Below are 20,386 nucleotides of genomic sequence, written 5' to 3' on the forward strand. Positions count from 1 at the left end.
TTATAAAAACTTGTTAAGTGTTTATTTCCACATATAATTAAGCAATTAAACCGGAACTAGTTGGAAAGCATTTATAAAACTGACACGAAGATAATTTATCAAGAAAGAACATAAAAATTTTGTAATATTAAGTAGCAAAACCATCATCAAAATTTAAGTTTCAGGTAGACTTAAAATTTTGTTTAAACGAGTTTATCTATCGAAATTTCCAGAGAGGGCCTTCAATAAAGTAAATAGCCCAGGGCCCTACAAAGTTTAGAGCCGCCACCGATTGTAAGTATTACTATGCATTATACTTATACATAACGACATTTCAAAATTAAGTACCATGCATTATCCAAAAAAAATTATTTAATGTCTTTTTATATAATTTAAAAGAATAAACAGATCTCAAGCAGGTCAGTTATATACAATAAAAATAAAAATTAAATTATTTCTACATTGATATTAATGAAATTTTATTTTTATTTAGTACTTTCCTGGTTCAGATACAAAAGTATCACTTCCAGGGCTGCCACCCACAACGTTGATAGAAATAAGGGTGTTTTGGGGACCTCAGGCATAAAATCATGGTATGTTTAGGACCAATGGAATAAAATTAGGGACTTTATAAATTTATCAACATTTACCATAGACTTTTTTACAACAAATTTTTTTGTAGAAAACTGTATTAAAAAAAATTCCTACGCATAAATATGTCTACTAATTTTTAAGAATGGTCAACCTTCTCCCCAGACAAAAAGAAAATCATGTCAATAAAATTTCCAATAGATGTAAATTAATTTCTTTTTCTGATATGTATGGCAGTGAAACAAAAACTGCACCATGCTGAAGACATTCTAAAATGTCAAGTGTTAAATCTAAAATAAGCACAGAGAATTTGTGGTAGAAATTTGTCAGAACAATATCATAGCACAGACTGACAGAGTGGACTGATGATGACGAGACGGTTGCAACAAAAAAAGAGTAAATGAAAACAGAAAACTACTATGGACTACACAGAAACAGACAGAGGAACCCAACGATGATACTTAAAAGATAATCTGGAAAACACACCAACAACATGACAATGCAAATTTGATGAAATTAAGCAGTTATTATAATAACACAATGACGAAAGCACAGACGAACACAGTAATGTTTGTTCAGTTCCTCACATGTGAAATTCAGTGTTGAGCGCACAAGGAATCAAACCCAGTCTGTTGTTAGAAGTATTTGCAACCTGACTGTCATAACTGCACCCCCACAGGCCTTGAAGAGAATTTAAAGTAAAGGATGTGAGGCATTACAGTGCTTAAATTTCACTGTAATGTACTAATAATTTAAAGTCTGCAAGCAATGAATATTACACTGTTAAAAATAATGCAATCTTTGAAAAAAATATTTGCTCTTCAGTAAATACTTTTCCTGCAAAAGACTTCACATCTTCTTTTATAAATGTGTAACTACAAACGTAACAACTATGGTAAATAAAAACATACACTTTCTAACATTAGAAAGTTCATAAATGTTTTTTTTTTTGTTTTTACAAACAAAAATTTTGAAAAAAAAAAAATACTTTTGGAGACTTGAATGAAAATTAGAAACCTTTTAGGGACTTACTTAAAAAAATAGGGCCTTCAAGGGAATATTAGGGACCACTGCTAGTCCTGCACTTCTAGAACTGAATATATTCTCAGATATCCCATAAAAATTTTAGTAAATTATTTATACATAAACAAATCAGAACAAATTGTATTTCAAAAATAAATATATTATTTAAAATAGGTATTTCATGTTTGTACAAACTTTAAACTTTACAAACATACTACATAAATGAGAGCATAACTATATTTACACAAAAAAAAATACACACCGCTAGCAAAATTTTGTTAGCAGTAACTAACATTTTTCATTTCTGACCTAAACCAGCAATTTTTGTTACCATCAGTGCAAACAAAGTCATTCAAATGTTTATTTCTCGCAGATAAGATATGCTTGATAGTTTAAAAAAAGTATAAATATACTATGGTCCTCTAACTGATGCTAATGTATCTCTCAAATGATACATTAAGTTTCATTATACTTGAAAATAATAATTTATAAGGAAATAACAAAGTCAGAAATATATTGTTCTATGAGTATTTGACCACATGCTTTACATTTAAATTTGAAGTATTCTCAACCATAAAATAAAATTGATGCTTTATATCAAAATTATAAAAAATAATAAAAAAATTCCTGATCTGATATACATATACAAGTAAAAAATGCACTAATATAAATAACATTCAAAATATTTATATTTCTTGCACCCTTCGTACAATCAACAAGCAATATTCAACAAATACATGTAACATTTGTTTTACATTATAAAACACAATATTTTATCCCATATAATACTGAACCTTGTGTAAAATGAAGTTAAGTTAGACACTAATAGCAAAAGTTCAAGAAATTATAATGAGATTGTCTGAATTTATATCTAACTACTTAAAGAAATATCTCAGAGAAAATATAAAATAAAGTTACTACATTCGCTATGTTAACAATATAAACAATATCATACGCTAACTTAGATGCCACACATCATAGTATTTCCAAAGACAAAATAAAACTTAGAATTTCCAATAAAATTACTTGTCATGTAAAATTATCTGGTAAAAATTACAAACAAGGTGAAAAATATTAAAACTAACCTCTTGAATATTACATCTGCATCAAATATCTAAATAGAATATTATTAATATGACAAAGTAAATATACAGTTTATAAGTATGAATTAGTAAATATTATGTTTTCAAAGGTAAAATTAAACTAAGACATACAATCTGTACTCATGAATGTGTAGACTTTTTAAAGAACAACTAACATTCGTGGAAGTACTTGCTTTATTTTTCACACAGGCTTGGTATCACTTCTCTTCCAAGAAATGTTGCATAGTGTTACACTTCAGACCTCTGGCTAGTTCAACAGCTGTTCCAAATTTTTTTTTTTTTTGGCCAGGGAACCCTAAGATTAACTTTTCTTTTGGCGGAACCCTAACTCTTTCAAAGAAAGTTATTTGACAATAATAATTGTGCCTGCTTTATGTGACAATCGTCTTGACTCATGGAACTGTTACGACCCTGCCACAGAACCCCAGGGTCCCACGGAACATATTTTAAGAACTGCTGGTCTGGAGTGTACATACATGAACACTTGAAGAAATTAATTGGGGGTTGAGAAAAAAATTTAAGTTCCAAAAAATATATATATGTTACTGTTAATGACTCTGACACAGACTGATTTTTAACACTTCTATTTATCCTTCACAAAAATTCACATATCACCATGGCTACCATATTCCGACCATGAAAACAAATAAATGTTGAAAATACAAATTGTTTGCACAAAATCTACATCACTGACTGAAAACAGATTTACTGTACATTGGTAGGTACCAAAAATGGAAAAATTACATACTGTTCGCAAGAAAATCGAGTGGTTACTTGCAATTCACAGTACAAGCCGAAAGCCTTGGAACAATGACAAAGTTACTCTTTTACGTTGTGGGATGTTACCGACTGTGATCAAAAAATTCTAATTCAAAATGTGAAAAAGGATTTAAGTTTGGCGTAGCTGAAAAATTCTCTCTTCCACAACATCAATATATTAATTCTAAGGCACCGCCCGACATGCTACTTCTCAATACCTCGCACAGATGCTGACTGACTCCATGGGCGCCCTCTCTTCCGAGAAAGACAAAGGTGCCCATGTGACTTAATTTCTAACCAAACATAAAAATACGCCTCCAAATATCAACATTTCAACCAAATCACATCTTTCCAATGCACAAGTACTCTGTCTCTATTCAATGCTCACGTAACTGGCAAACTATTACATCAGCCAGCTTAAAAATAAGAAACCATAAAAAAAATACACAAGTAAATTACGTGAACTCACATAAAACTAAACCAACCAGTAAAAAAATTGTAAAAACAACTCTAAACAGATAAATGGAAGTAAACAAATTCAGAAATATTTTACAACATTACCTCATGTAAATCATTATCATTAAACATGTTGCACATGCCCAAATACTTCTCAAAAGGATAAAAAGCTAGTTATTAAATCATATAAAACATAATAAATCATAAATAACTTTATTTAGAAAGTGGGGAGGGCACTAACCAGAGTTGTTACAGAAGGTTCCTAAACTGAAGAACTCTGGCCCATTTGATTGTCAAAATTTTTTCCAAAGAGTTCATTAAAGTAAAGGTAAAGTTATTGACAGTCAAGAGGGCTAAGGATTTCTTCAGTTTAGGAAACTATGCACTAGACATTTCTTGTAAGAGAAGTGACACCAACCTTGTGTAAAAATTAAGCAAGTACTTTCACGAATGCTCTTTAAGAGCATCAGTAAGAGATCCATATGATATTTTATACCTTTTAATTTTATATTAAACATATTTTAGCTGAGAAAAAAAATTATTTATGAAATAAAATTTATTAATGTTTAAGTGCTTTTGTTTGCACTTTAATAAAATTATTCAACAAGAACTATGTAAAAAAAAGTTCAAAATGTATCCTTATTGGTATTTTCCATGCCATAATTATTATGGTTTGAGGCTTGCCTGAAATGTTGGGAAAGACTTTTTCTGGAGCACAGCCTCCAACAGGCAGTGGCGGATACAGAAAACACTCGAGGGGCTAAAAGACATTTTAAGCATCCCCTGCGCCCCCCATTAAGTATCCACCACTGCTCACATGTCCTCGGTGACTTCTAATCTGGAGAGGATCGTGGGTCCCATCAGCACCACGGCAAGACTCTATCTTGTAAGCATCAGTTTGTCACCCAAGGTTGTGTCGCATTATGCCTTGCTGTGTACAACCATGTGATGCAAAACCCTGTACACTATGGTGGAAGCACAAATACACACTAACACACATCAATTTTGTGGAAAATTTTAATTTATGAAGGTCGTATTTCAATAAGCATACAACTCCACATTAAAAAAAAAATTGTAATTTATCCACACTTTCAGATTCATATGAGTCATTTGAAAGAAAAATTAATTTCTTGAAAAAAGTCATTGACTGAAATATTTCAGGTGTCCCACCACTGAATTTACAATTGATTTATATTAAACATCTCAAAATCAACACAATCGCAGGTGTACCAATATTGAAATAAGGCGACATATAATAAGAATACCTGACTTGACCTTGCAAATTAGTTTAGAATGAAAAATTTGTACATAATGAATTAGAATAATATTTGCAGTAGTGAAGGAGTTTTTAAAACGTGAAGACAATTACAATAAATCAACATTTCCGATGCAAATAAATGTTATTGTTTTTTTTTAAAAAAAGGCATTCACACTTCAAAATGACTTTTATTCTACAAATATGTTTACAGTACTGTTTTGAGGATGCAATGAGAAACTGCTTTAGATGGCAAAAGCACAAAGTTCTCAGATAATGTAATTATATTAAAACAGGATGATTCACAATTAATAATATTCAAAAACTGAAAAAGTTTGCCAGTAAAGATTTAAAAACTTTATTTCCTTTGTTTATAGTTCTCCTTTGAACAATACATTTTAAGTGCAAAAAGTCAAGTTTTATTTTTACATAATACCAACATACTTATTAAAATTAACTAACTTATTTTAAATTATCTTTCAGCCAAGACATCAAAAATAAATTAGGAGAACTTATATAGCAGAAAACCAGTGTTTTAATACCAAGAGTACTTATCATAGCCAAACTAAATCAAACAACAATTTTACATATTTGTATTTAGAGAAATCCAATTCCATCTTAATATATTATTCTTACATCCTAAATATGCACCAAAATGTTATAGTAGAATCATGCTATTAAACACAGTAGAGTGACTAGAAATTTAGCTAGGAGCAGCTAGTACCAAATTTTTTTATAAATTTATTAATGATAAAATGTGTAACTGTACAGTCTATGCACATCTAAGACTTCAATTGTGTTCATCAATTTGATAAAAATAATTATTGTAAAAACCCCTCACAGATTTAATATAACATAGGAAAAATGTAGTCAATTTTCACCTAGCTTACAAACTTATTTCAGTAACATTTATTTTTTTGGACCATAATAAGTAGTGTCATTAAAATGAATAGAAATGTTCTCTATTAAAATTATAATTTTGAATGCAATATACAATTCACACACTGAATAAGTGTTACTTTTATGATTATATATGAACATTCGGTTCTATGTACATTGCAATGAAAATTACACTCTAGGATACATGGAAATATACATTTTCTTGAGTAATTGCACTTACGCAAAGCCTTTACACAAACAGCTTAAACTGCAATATACTAAAGAATCAAACAGGTTAAAGGCTAATTTACGATTGAGTACTTCAGAATTAACAGTAAGAATAATCCTTGCCCTTAAAATATTGCTGTTCATACGAGTTTAACGTTTCATCATTGTCGTTAAAGACAAGACTAATTCTTACTGCTAATTCTAAATTATTCAATCGTTAACTAGCCTTAAAGTTACTAATACCACACCATAACCAAAACATGACCTTACATATAAGGTTTACATGCATTAACACATCACCCAATAAGGAATGTACAACTTTATAAAGAAAAGCCCAAAGCTTTATCAAAGTTTTATTTTTGAGGCACTAAAACAATGTCAAATGTTCGTGAAAAAAAATTCAAATGTGGCAATCTATTCATTCCTATCAAACAATAATTTACTTTTTGCAGAGCAGAGATCTTTTCCACGCTTGTCATTCGCCTATAAGCGATGCAGACGACAAGAGAATCGTCACTTGCTCTGGCGAGGGGCATCCAATCACTAGAAGATCATCACTGGAATAGCTACCATTAGACAAGACCTGCTGCAGCTGCATAAAGCTTGCAGCTACATTATTCCTGATGGGCCGGAATAAAATGAACTCTGTCTCGCGATTGGCCAAGTACAACTGCATCCTTCGCTGAATGACTGGTAACTTGGACTTGATAAGACGTTGGGTGTCTTGAACTATAGCAGCAACTGACTGAGGGCTGGCAAAAGGTTGCTGCGCTAAAGTTATTGTGTTGGGTTGAATGTCTGCAGCATGAGAGAAGAAAGTCTGAGCCTTTTGCAGGAAAATGAGTATAGGAGAGGCCAACATGTTTGAGGCATAATTGATGAAGGCCTCACAAGAAGATTTCAGTTGCTTGTCCACTTCTTTACGAGAATCAACCAATCTCTCTTTAACTTGTGGGGTACCTTCAAGAAGAAATTCTAGCAAGGCATTGTTTGTGCCCAGAGAAAACAGATTCTTACGTTTATGAATGAGACCAAATGCCGCAGTTTTCATTTTCGTGAAGTCTAGACTCATTTCCTTTATTGTGAAGTCCACTTGAAAAGGGGCAATCTGTTCTCGAAGGATCAGGAGGTGCTTAATTTGAAACAGTTCTCCATCTAGAGGAGTTTTCCGGTCACTGATTGCACCTGCTGCCGATGCTATACTTTGAATGCACATACTTAGGGCTTCTTGTGACAAACCCTGGAAAATATGCTGATCTACAGAGCGATACAAACGAGAGAGACACACTAACGTGCGGCGCACTGTAGGATACCACATGCCATGCAAATCTGCCGGAGAACTGAAAACTCGTGAGTGCTGTGGCTCCGAAATGCTGCTGCTCCCACTATTGATGTTTGCCACTTCCTGTGACGTTGTCGAGCCAAGCGACATCACTGAAGAACGTGACTCCGAGCGACGTAGGGATTGGTTATCGCTCCCCTGCTCTGGCATAGACTGTGCAATGCTTTCCATCATCTCCAGCTTCTCAGGGTACGCAAGGTCTCCCGAGACCGGGTGATAATGCAGAATGTCAGTCTCGAAGTAGCAATGAGCTCTGTACACTAGGCGCTCTTGCACGTCTTGCAACAACTGCCACACCACGTGACCAAAAGCCTCCAGTTGATCAGGATTGTTGTGGACGTGTTCCTCCAACATTTCTAACCTAAGTATGCTGCACACTTCGGCCAATGTCTCCAAGTGGTTGATGTGGATGATGAAAGGCCTTAGAACATCGTACAAGGACGTGCATAAACTCTCCAGGTAGGAAGTCAGCAACGGTGTTGGCTGCCCGAAGAACTGGTAGAACAACTGATGCTCGTCTTGGCAGATGTGCACCAGGAACGCACAGCCACTGCGGACCAATGAGCAGTGATCTCCGTGGTTCCCTTGGGCCAGTTCCGTGATGGCAGACACCATGCTGGTGCTCAGCAACTTCTCTCTCTGAGTAAAGTACGACTGATGACAGTCCGCGAGCAGCAGCTCGTACTCTTGTCTCTTGTCTGCTCGCTCCTCTATGTGTGTGATGACTGCTTTGACACGAGGCGCGGACGCCTGGAACTTCCCATAGCAAAGCGTGAGGGCAGTCTCTCTGTCCTCAGGAGAAATTGGTTGGGAGAGCACCTGCTGAGTTGCATTGTGGAACGTGTCTGTGATGTACGTTTGCACCAAGGACACCGCACGCGACAAGCAGTGACGATACTTTACCATGTAAACAGATGATTCTCTCCACGACCCATGTTTCTCTATGTAACCCATGCACTCATCCAACTGATCCAGTATGCTGAAGAAAGATTCACTGGACACCGACAGAGCAGGAGATGATAATCTCTTAGACAAAGTTTCTATGGCTGTGAAATATTTCAAGCGATTACTGACTTCTTCATACGTCTCTTGTAGTTTTGTCTGATCCGTGAGAAGCTGCTGACTGAAGTCATGAACAGCTCTGGTGCTGTCGGAAACCACCCTGTACTGCTCCGTGAGTTCGTTCAGTTTCGCCAATGCAGCTTCTACCTCGGTTAACAGTTTCCCACACTCCTGCCTGTGTTCGTCTAACTGGGCCATGTAATCCGAGTACTCCCAATAATCTTCTTCCAATAACTCTTTCTCGACAGTATCAAGCCACGAAAGGAACTGCGCCTTAGTTTTTATTTTGTTCCCGATCTGCTGAACTGCCTGTTCCTTATCTGACAGTTCCTTCGACAATTCCTTGTCTCGAGGTTGCGAACTATCGGTCATGTCCAAAGAGCCTCCGGTTGCTAAGTTACGTATCATTGGTGGCCTGTTCAGTTCTTCTGAGAGATCAAATAAAGCATCGTTCTGGAGAGCTGTGAGTGGAGCTAATGGATGTTCCATGTGTTCCCACTCCTGAAAAAAATAACACAAATCACCTGTGATCAATACTGCTCAAAACTTGTAGCCATTTAAACACTATTTACTATGAAACACAATAAGTGCTAGAAAGTAAAGTGCTTTTATTTGGTTTTCAGGTTCACTATGTTAATTCTTTTTTTTTTATAACTGTAGGATTTTCTTGTTAGACTTAATTTCAATAACACAAAATATTTTTCCACCATAAACTTAAACTGGACAACATTATCTAATACTATCTACTACAATCTTATTACAACACAGCCAAACCATAAAAAATGTAACAAGTTTAAGTGTAAGCAACCTTAAAACTATTGTAAAGTAAAGATTTTATCTATGTAAAATTACTGAGTGAGTTAATCAAACAGAGAAATGTTTTGTTTACCAAAACTTCAATTAAAGGACATAGATATAAATACTTCACTATTTTGCACCAAAATATAAAACAAAACTCAAAATAATAATATATTACACAAAATCCAATATAAAATAATTATTTTATGTATTTCAATTATATACCTAAGTAGTTAGTAACAAATTGGTACTAATATTAGAATTTTTTTTCACCCATCATTAATATTAACAAAAGACAATTACAGTAATAACAGTGATAGTGGAAATGGTACGTTAAATGTTATTTAAGTAAAAAAAAATCGTAATATTCTAATGTCTCTAGGGAAAATGACAACAGTATAAATTGTAGTTGATGATAAAATTACTTTATTTATACCACTTATTTCCAATAAGCTGAAGTTTAATTTACCATAATTTAATTAGAACTGTAAAAATATAGGTAAACAGGAAGAAATCTGAATTAGAATTTGACTAAATCATAACGATTAAAATTAGGAAAAAACTTTCTTTACTGTATTATAAAGATCATACACAAATAAGTAAACAGTATTAGAAAATAATAACCTACATAGAATGCATAATAAAAATACTCTAGAGTAAAAAAAGTTAGTTATTTTATTGTTGATGTTCTAATTCTAAGATTATCAGTGCACACTGTGCAACTCGCTATTTAGTGGTTGGATAATATGTGTGATGTAGGATGAACAGATTGCAACTTACCGCACGGCCCAAAGCATGGTTTTTTGGGTACCGCCACAACACCCTAGCACAGTAGAGCACAATTTCGTTAAGTACACCCCCACCCACCTACGGTCGATTAAGTTTTCTTGTGGTCACTCAATTCTGCTGACTCATGTATGTTGACTGGATTTATTTGGAAGTAGTACTAGTTTAATGTAGTACTAGTTTGAAGTGAAACTTCTAATGCGACTTCCAACAAGGTTGCGTTAAACGTTTAACGCTACCATGGAGGGGGGGCACTGTTGCGTAAAACGTTTAACGCTCCTGGGGAGGGGGAATAGAAAGAGACGGAGCGAGAGTGAATGCGTGGCACTCGAACGCATGCGCGTAGTATACCTGTTACAGGCCAGCACGAGCGTAGGCAACGAGTAACGTCCAATATTCCAAGCACATGCGCGTGGTATTCTTGCTATGCAGCGAAGTTAACAGTGTGAGCGTCGTGAAATTAGCTGAAATACATACTGGTTGTTCTATTTTATTGTTCTATTTTAATTTATAATAAGTATTCATTATTTCATTGACTTGTTTTTTAGTTTGATTTGATACAATATGATTTCACTAAAAATCAATTTCTACCCCTTCCTATTTTCATTTCCACATTTCACTTCTTCCGCGCGGAGGGACACCACGCACAATTTTTTTTTAGATATTAATTGAAATATATTTACATCAAAAATAAACCTACATGAATAAAAATGTTGTTTGAGAGTTTAATACACAGTTATTTTATATCTGAGTTTGCAGGGATAGTAGATAAGTAGGCATACTAACCCCTCAGCATAGCTCAGTGAAAATACCTAAATAAAAAAATTAAAAATAGGAAATTAGGAAAAAATTGTAAGTGGAATATTTATGCAAAAAACCTCATAGACATTAAGATGTGAAAACGACATCAGACCTAGTTGTAACTCCACCATAGTAACTGCTGTATTTGCCACTTTTTCAAGAAAAAGTAAACTATGCACTAAATATTTTTGTTTCTGTCCTGAATCAACAATTAACACTATATCTATTTTCCACTAGAATATTTAATTGTACCATCGTACTCCAGACATATTGATAACTGTATATGAATATGAAGCTTAACCACAACGTCTGCACTGTGATTCATATAATAATCACTTTTACTATTTCTTACTAATTTTATTACTGACCATTAATTTTTTTATTGATGTGTGCAAAGTTGCCAAACATTTATCAAAACTATCTTTAGTTGAAGATATTTCTAAATATTTTGAATCTTAAGTTTTATGTTTTTTTTTTTAATCTATGACTGGTCATACTGATAATTTAGTTAAAGAAGTGAACGCGCAATATATAATGATGCAGTTTAAACTGATTTTGGGTAGTGTTGGCTTTGTAAATTTATGTGGTACTGCATAAATATTTGAATAGCCTAGTTAAAAGAGTTCATGGTGCGCTATCTTTTTTCCCGACAAATGTTAGTGCATTCATGAGCCATGCTAAGGATTCAGTGACTAAAAATGGTTTTAATTGGGTACTTTAAAATTATTTTACATTACCATCAACACAAGGATGAGCACACGCAGGGTGATGGGCACACACAGGCAAGCACATATCAAGCTCAAAATAAAAGAGTATTTTTTGGAATCCAAACTCTTTCATTGGGTAGGAGAGTCTTATGATTTCAGATTACAAAGGGTCTTTATTTCATAATTAGGTGCTTTTAAAGCACGTGCAATATTTTAAGTGTTTAGAATATTTTATCTATTGTTTATTTCATGCAGTTTATTGTTTTTGTTAGCTGATGGTGTTTTCGAAAGTGATATGTATGAATAAAGGGGTGTGGCTACAACTGCATGATTACATGGTAGCTGCGTGAAGACTTTTTTTCTGCAGCTCATTGTTGCGCCATATTGGTTAAAGGCCCAAAACATTGGCTGAAGTGTAGTGTTTGCAGTGTGGAAACAGATTTTTTAATATTTTTATTTTAAGAAAGTGATCATTTTAACGATGGAGATAATAATTCATACTTACTGACCATTATTAGACGTTATCAAGCACATTTCCGCTGTTTTAGGCAGAACAATATGGCAATCCCAAAGTTAAAAGGTGACTTCAACTACGTCACAGTATTCCATCTCCTGGGAATTCCTAACTCCATGTGAATAAGAACTGTTAGAGTAGAATATAAATGGTATTGACATAGACATTATAACATTTCAGATCTCTCCTGTCATAGAAAGCTACAACACTGTTATTAAGTTATAATAATTGCTAAATGAATGCAGATTTATTATTGTACATATTTAAGTTATGAGAAATTACTCTGATAATCTTTGGTTTTGTTTATTTTCATTAATTTGTAATTTTAAGACAGAGGTAATTAGTTTTTATATTGTTGTAAACTTGGATTAATAGTTTTGTATTTTTTTAGATTATTGACTTGTTAACATGTGAATGTTTGTATATATTTTATAGCATTTTATGTCACTGTCTTTTACTTTTTTTCAGTACCTAATTTTTATGTTTAAATGTATTACTAAAACATCATGGGACATTTTAGATGATTAAGACAGTTGTTCTTACAAAAGTATAGGAAAAAGAGTAGTTGGTCGCACAAGGTGTGCAGTAATGTAATTTCCTGAGGACATTAATTTTGACAGTCAATCAGCGTGAACTATGCAGTTGTAAAAGACTTTGTTGTAGGGAATGATGGAAATTTTATGTCTCGTACCAAACTTTGTGATTTGCTGAAAAAGCTATCTGTCATGAAAAAAGGTTTTGTAATTAATTATTAGAAGAAAGGCAAGTATTTCCGGTTCTTTGCTCTGCTGTTATGTCAAAATGTTGTGTTGCTCTATGACTTGCAAATACATAATGAATTGATGTAGTATGGAGATATGTTAACACTTGCTGGTCCCAGCAAGGCCATAATCCAACCTTAGTTCAGCTATAACAATTGGAAATTTGTTTTGGCACTTGAAATTTGTTTTGACTGCTGGTTTTTGGCATGCAGCCCCTCCTAAGGATTTTGAGCTTAGGCAGTAGAAGCTACTCAGTTATTCTGTAACCAAGGGACTAAAGTACAGACAGTTTTTCTACCAATATAATTCATTTATTTGTGGTGTCATTTGACAGCAAATTTTTTGGGTTCACGAAACAAAATTTATGTTTGGTGTTTCCGTGCACAACAATGGTAATGTATTTCAGCCATTTCGTTTGGGCAGAATAAAATTCTATAACTTTCAGATATATTTTCTTTCATGGACACCCCATTCTAAATTCAAGTGAAAGAACTAAACCCAAAATTCTTAACTGTTTGCCTCCTGCATGCAGTACTAAATTTTAAAGTGTTTGTATTGAACTGCAACAGTACCGTTTGAGTTCATTATCTAGTTGGACCGACCGGACATGTTACAACATTTTAAAATTCATTTCCGCTTTTGACAATTGTGAAAGGGTAGGTGGTAGGCAATGGGCATTTTATAATAATTTAAAGAACATTTTTTTTTTTGTGATTTTATGATTTTACATACTTATCAAGTTCATGGTATGCCACCCCCCCCCCCCACCCCCATAAATGTTAATGTCTTGCATGAGCAATGCTAGGCATTGATAAATAGGTATTAAAAAACTTTTTTAAATCAATTTTTGTGTCTTTTTATGGTTATTTTACATTACCATTGGTTGTGTTATTTTTTCTTGTTACTATAGCAGCACATTGGGGTAAAAAAATATCTGAAAATGGATTTATTATGTAAATGGAGAAACCAATAATCATATTATTTCATAACCTGAGGTATAATAATAATAATAATAATAATAATAATAATAATAATAATAATAATAATAATAATAATCCAGTAGCATATTTATAAAAAAATATATAATTATTATCTTTTTGAATACAGTATATAACTGTCATATAAAATGTAAAAGTTAATGAGTTAAATCCTTGTAAAGGTAAGTTGTTTAATGTTTCTTCATATTTCATAGTATTTATGATTGTTTCAATTGATTAATACATGTTTCAAATGCTAGGTTTTCACTCAAGTTGCTGATTGTTGCAATGTAAAAGGGTAGTTGGTTAGATAAGCTACATTAATAAAAACAATATTTTGTTATTTTGTAATTCTGCAGAGGAACAGTTTTAGAGAAATACGGCAAACACTTACTTAATTTTAAGGTTGGTTATGTAAGGCCAGCTACAATATTAATCTGTATTTAATACCTGATTAATACTTAATGGATACTCAATGTTGCTTACCTTACATATACAACCTTTAAAATAAGTTATTTTTTATCTTGCTTCCCAGAAGTCGCTCTTCTGCAGAATTACTGGGTCAATTCTAAATCTCGATTCCAGCAAGTGTGGAATCTTATTACAAGTCAAAGAATAAAGTATGGGAAATGAATGACCTCATAGGGGTAAGCCAATGAGGTTGGAATAGAGTATGATTTCATGTTATGGTAGCAATGGAGTTGACAATGTTGATGTGTGGTATTTTCTTTGTTTGGGAGTAGTTAGCTTCATATTATAAGTGTATTTGCAACATGAGCACACATGAATTTGTTCGTTACACATCACTGGCAGGTACTGATAGGCTCGCTCACATGTTCGCCCATAATCTGGGAAAATTACACTTGTTCCTTGTTTTGTGAGTTAGTGCAGTACATAAAATATGTGTAAATTGAAATAAACTATATCGGAATTGATTTGATTTTACTTCCAAAAAGAGGTAAGTTGGATATGTACAATCAATTGTGTGGAAAAATTAAGCGTGTACATGTCTAATTAAAGTGTTGATCTACGGGTTAGGTAAAATTTGAAATTTAATACATTATGTACCATATTAGTTAATGAAAACAAAGTGAAAGGTTGATTAGGTTAGGTTAGCAACATTATAAATACTACTTAAATATATTCTGGACAGACCAGTGTATGGTGCAATAGAGGTCGGTACGGTATAGGGGTTTTGGCCAGAGTACTATAGAAGCAGTATTTTTCGCGTAGTTCATTTTGATATATTACAGGTTTTGGGTTTTGGGTATCGCCATGAAGACTAAAATTCTACCCAGTCTAGTTTGGTTTTTGATACCTGTATTTCATTTTTTCAAATTCAGAATTTTCGCAATAAATTTTTCACAGTATCGTGAAGTAGACTAGTCCTAATATAGACTAGACAGGGGGGAGATTATAGTCTAGTTTACAATAGCCCACAGAAAAAGCATAATATTATAAAAATGAAGTACGTGGAAAACTAGTGTGCTCATTGTTCCCCACGTATTACCGTGCTTGTCGCGTAAAAACATAGGTGTGGTATTAACATAAGCCATGCCATCTTGGTAACATCATTAGTATTGTTATGGAACTGGGATCTAGAATAGTCCTGAATTACCACGTGTTGTCATCTGAACTATCTCCTGTATGGTTTGTTAGGTCCGACTAGCTCTGAACAGGTTCCTGGCCATGTGGCGGGAGACAGTGGCGACGAAATGAAGAGTTTATGAGTTAACTTTGTTCTGATTTAATTACACCTTCCCCTTAGTATATGGCGCTGTCACAATCCTAGCCCTTTCCGTCTGCGAGTGCATGGGCACGGCTCTAACACATTAGTGGTCATTTTCTGGTTGATTCCGAACGCACAGTTGTTTGCAATCTGGCCTACACAACGCGAGTCACACTGTACATTTCCTGACCAATCGGTGATCCGGTACACGACAATAGTATTCCTGGTGCGGGACGCCTGGTTTACATGAGCACGAACTAAAATGTGTTTACAGACTAGCCTACACAACACGTATCACACAGTACAATTACTGACCAATCAGTGGTCGACATGGGTTACGCATAGAGATACACTACGACACTGAATATTTACAGTTTCGCTCCCTCGCACTGATCACGCGGACGCGGTGAACTCTTTCACTACTCTGTTACACAGCAGACTTGATATCACCGAAATTCGGGGCGGATTTCAACGACAATGCGAACGAGTTCGAATGGACCGAAAGTTAATGACGGATCCTCAATGATTGAGGGACGATGGCCTCGTGTTGTGCGGCGCGTCCAACCCCGAGAGCCTCGTCGCGAGAACTGCCCTCTCCCCGCCGGAACTTCGCGCGCGAAAACCGTGCGGAGCGCGGCAGACGGTCTGGGCTCGAACTGCGGCCTTGTCGCGCGGTGAACAAGAATTAAACAAAATGATTTATCAAACATTACAGGAAGGATGGTTTATAAAATGTATTTTAAATATAATATAATTAATAGTTTCACGTAACTAATTGGTCCCAGGAGGGGAAAATACACTGATTCCATAACTCTCACAGAATAGCAGCGCGGGCGGCTATTGCACTTCCGGCTCGCGGACGATCGTCGCGTTGCACCTTGCACTGACACTGCACTTTGTTCGCACTACACTACACGCCTCTGCCACGGACAGGAGAAGGTGTTGGCACAACATAACGGACTGCGGAAATTAGGGCGACACTTGAGTCAACGTCGCACGTATTTTAATAGGTTATGAATATTTTATATATAATAATGTAGGTACCTACCTAAACTAACCTACCATTCACAAGGTATAACAGTATTCTAAATATAGCTAACCTAACCAACTGTCCCCACTATTTTACATTATTTTGAATAAAGCTAAGCTAAGCCAAACTAATCGAACCTATTAAAATGTTAAAATTTAAATATTGCTAAATTATTGCAAAGAATATTTTTTGTAGGGCCTAGTAATATTTTCTTTCAGGAAGATTTGCATATCTATGAATCATAAGTTAGTATTAGGTTTGTTATATTAGATCTATTACATACATAATTCAAAAAAAAGTAATCATAGTAATAAAATCCCATTAAAATTATGATAGGCTATGTATTTATTTTCATACAGGGGAGGGTTTTGCAGGTCTAGGTGACCATAACTAAAGTGACAGTGTGGTCAGATCAGGTCAGCATCATTTACAATACACCCTACTCAAAAATAAATAAAATGTATGAATTCTTACAAAATTGTTTTTTTTTTATTCCAACTGGATTCTGTAAAACTCGATAGTTGTAAAGAGCATTGCAATCGAGGAAAATTAGGCTCTAGCAAATTCAAAATGGTAATTTTTTAGATTAGCGTCTGTGGGTCAAGTTAAATTTTACGATTGCTACTGGTTTTCTATTGATTGTAAATAAAATAAGAGAAATGTATAAAGTCATGGAAGTTGCAATACCAATGATGACACATTGAATTGAGTAACAAAGGAAAATTTAATATGTAATGTTGGCAACAACAGCACAGTAAAAAATAAAGATAACTGACAGTATGAGTCCTGAAGCGATCGTGATACGAGGAAGAATATATTATTTTTAAAAAATTTACATTTTTATAAAGTGAATAAAACCAAGGAAAAAAAGTGGGTTTTTATGGCTTTAAAATGTTATGATGTGTAGGTAATTGTTTTATGTTCATTTTGTTTGATGTGTTAGGTGAGAGCCGAGTTGTGTTAGGTTAGTTTTGCAACCACTGAGGTAAAAAAACAAAGCAAAAGTTTTGGTGAGGGTAGGTCAGCAAAAAAAATTTATATATGGTAAGGATATTGATGTTTGTATAGCGATATGGTAGGGACATTCATGAAGTCAAAAGCTGTGCTGAAGCAATTATAACCTGTAAGTTCTTATGCTATAAACGGGGAAATTCATGAATTTTGGCAAGAGAATGTAGTTGCAGTAATTTTCAGGTATTTTATTTAGGCAAAGTATAGGTTTAGTTTATCATAAAGTAGACTTAAATTCTACCAGGTCTAGGTTGTTTAGCGATACCAGTATTTCATTTGGTGAAACTAAGACATTAAGCCATAATATTTTCACTGGATCATGAAGTAGGTACAATATACTTAGTCTAATTTGTGATACCAGTGTTCAATTTTTTGAAAGTAAGATTTTGTTCAACATAATATTACATTGGTATGTGAAGTAGAATACAGTGCAGTCCCATCCGGTGTAGTCTATTTTGCGATACCAGTATTTTATTCCTCATAATTCACCACTTTTACTGTAACTTTTTTTCTAAAGTAATACTTTTCAAGATATTCATTGGTATTGCTAAGTAGAATACAATCCCACCCAGTCTAGTCTATTTATTCCTCATAAGTAATTACTTTTACAGCAACTTTTATTTTTCAGTATCATACAGTTTCTAATAAATAGGGAACGGTGTTATATTTCACGATACCACCTTCAAAGTTTACAGACATGATTGCTTTGATAACGAAACATCAGTATCACAAAATAGACTAGAGAGGGAGTGATTATAGTCTAGTAAAAGTATATTTAAAAAAAAATGTAACATGTGAAAAATAGAGAGTTTATAGATCCCCAACCAAAACCCCCATATTCCCGAGCTTGTCCCGTAAGAATGTAGGAGCAGGACCGGTGCAAGGTAAATTGGCGCCCTAGACGAAAAACCTTAATTGCCCCCCCCCCCCCCCCCCCCCACGATCGGACACCCCAAAAAATTTTTTCCTTGCCTCAAAATACATCACGTAAGCCTAAGATTTTGTCAACAATCAAATGTAAGCAGGCTTGTGTTTTTTTTTTTACTTATTACAAATCATAAACAGGTCACTGTGGACTTTAAATAATTACTTATGTCAATATAAACATTCCAAACTGTTACAAAAATCCATTTTCATCTAGTTTCAATAATCGTTAAACATATGATATCAGCTGTTATGTGTCGTGCTGCGCCGCCCCCAGCTACTTGGCGCCCTATGCGGTTGCCTAGTTCGCCTATATGGACGCGCCGGCCCTGTGTAGGAGTGGGAATGACGTGGGCGACGCCACAACATCACGTTATAGACCATTGGATGATTCTGTAAAACGGCACTGCGATATTTCAAGAAGTTTACCGGTAGTTTACCATTTGAACAGTTTGTTTGAAAAGGTTATTTAAAATGTCGCAAAATCATTTAATCGGTTTATTAGATTACGTTTGATACATTAAAAATAATATAAATAGCTGCGGACGTTGTTTACGTCAGGTTAAGTTAGAATCATTTATTACCAAACAGCATTTCTTGGAACTACGACTCAAAAAATTCTAATATTCAAAAATTTTATTTATTTTTTAAGAGCGCATACTCTAGGAAATTACCCATATTTTAACAATGCACTAATGAAAATATCAAACACTTTTACGATAAAATACTTTTATCAGCTCAACCCATCTTGAGCCAAATAAACCCATCAAAATACATACCTTCAATTCCATATTTGTTTACTGTTCAGACGCAATGGTCGCAAAATAAATTACCACATATTCTTAACCTCCCATTTATTTTCAAAGATGTGATTTAATAAAAATGTTTACAGTCACTGCAGCCACATAGGCAAAGCAACGAATTCTAACCAACGAAAAATGTAAACAAACACCGTTTTTCATTTGTTTAACCAACACGTCTAAACGCCAACTGGTTGCGTTTTACTGACTACAGCTAGCTGCATACGGTTAACTGGAAGCGGCAGCTTCTTCGATTCACCACCGTGACGTCACTTAGCAACGTTCCTTAGCAACCAAATCCCCTCTATTCTGGTGCGATAATACTGGACTTGTGCGATAATATAGGGACGCACACGATAATCTTAGTTTTATGTACACAACATGGCACAGAGTTTGCCAATGGTAATTTTTCATTGGACACTTTGTTGAAATCAAATATATATATATATATTTTTTTTTTTTTTTCACAAAATAAATTTGAAATCAATTCATTATCATTCAGTACCTATTCAAGGAGAGAATTGACATCTTCCAAAGATAAAAAGTCTCAACTCTTTTTAAAAATATGTCAAAGAAAAGGAAATGTTGCGAGACATTTTATAGTTTCAACTTGTAGCGAATAAATGTTAAAGCGCACGAACGGCTACGGTAGCTGTAAAAGTCAAGTCGTGCTTATTGCTCATACCTGAACATGTTTCCATTCATCTGACTGACAATGTTACCATAACAAAAATGGTACTCAAAAATGGCCAAAAAGTCAAGCAAATGACTTCAAGGTCGCTTTCACCTTATACCCTTCTCTTCAATACCGATTTCCGCCGATTCATCAGATCATTATATCACGTAAATATTACCACAAAGTCGCAAAATA

The 20,386-nt window shown here is 34.2% G+C and overlaps 1 protein-coding gene across 1 annotated transcript; it reads right to left on the reverse strand.

Moving 5' to 3' along the window:
* Positions 1-1,564: 1,564 nt before the first annotated feature.
* On the reverse strand, positions 1,565-19,705 carry LOC134531749 (conserved oligomeric Golgi complex subunit 3). Its single transcript, XM_063367623.1, has 2 exons — positions 19,495-19,705; positions 1,565-9,178 (listed from the first exon to the last, which is right to left on the reverse strand). The coding sequence occupies exons 1-2, from the start codon at positions 19,504-19,506 to the stop codon at positions 6,749-6,751; spliced, it is 2,442 nt and encodes an 813-aa protein (XP_063223693.1). The 5' UTR covers positions 19,507-19,705; the 3' UTR covers positions 1,565-6,748.
* Positions 19,706-20,386: the final 681 nt, after the last annotated feature.

The sequence above is a fragment of the Bacillus rossius genome, chromosome 5 (genome assembly GCF_032445375.1).
Source record: "Bacillus rossius redtenbacheri isolate Brsri chromosome 5, Brsri_v3, whole genome shotgun sequence".
Lineage (NCBI taxonomy): Eukaryota > Metazoa > Arthropoda > Insecta > Phasmatodea > Bacillidae > Bacillus > Bacillus rossius.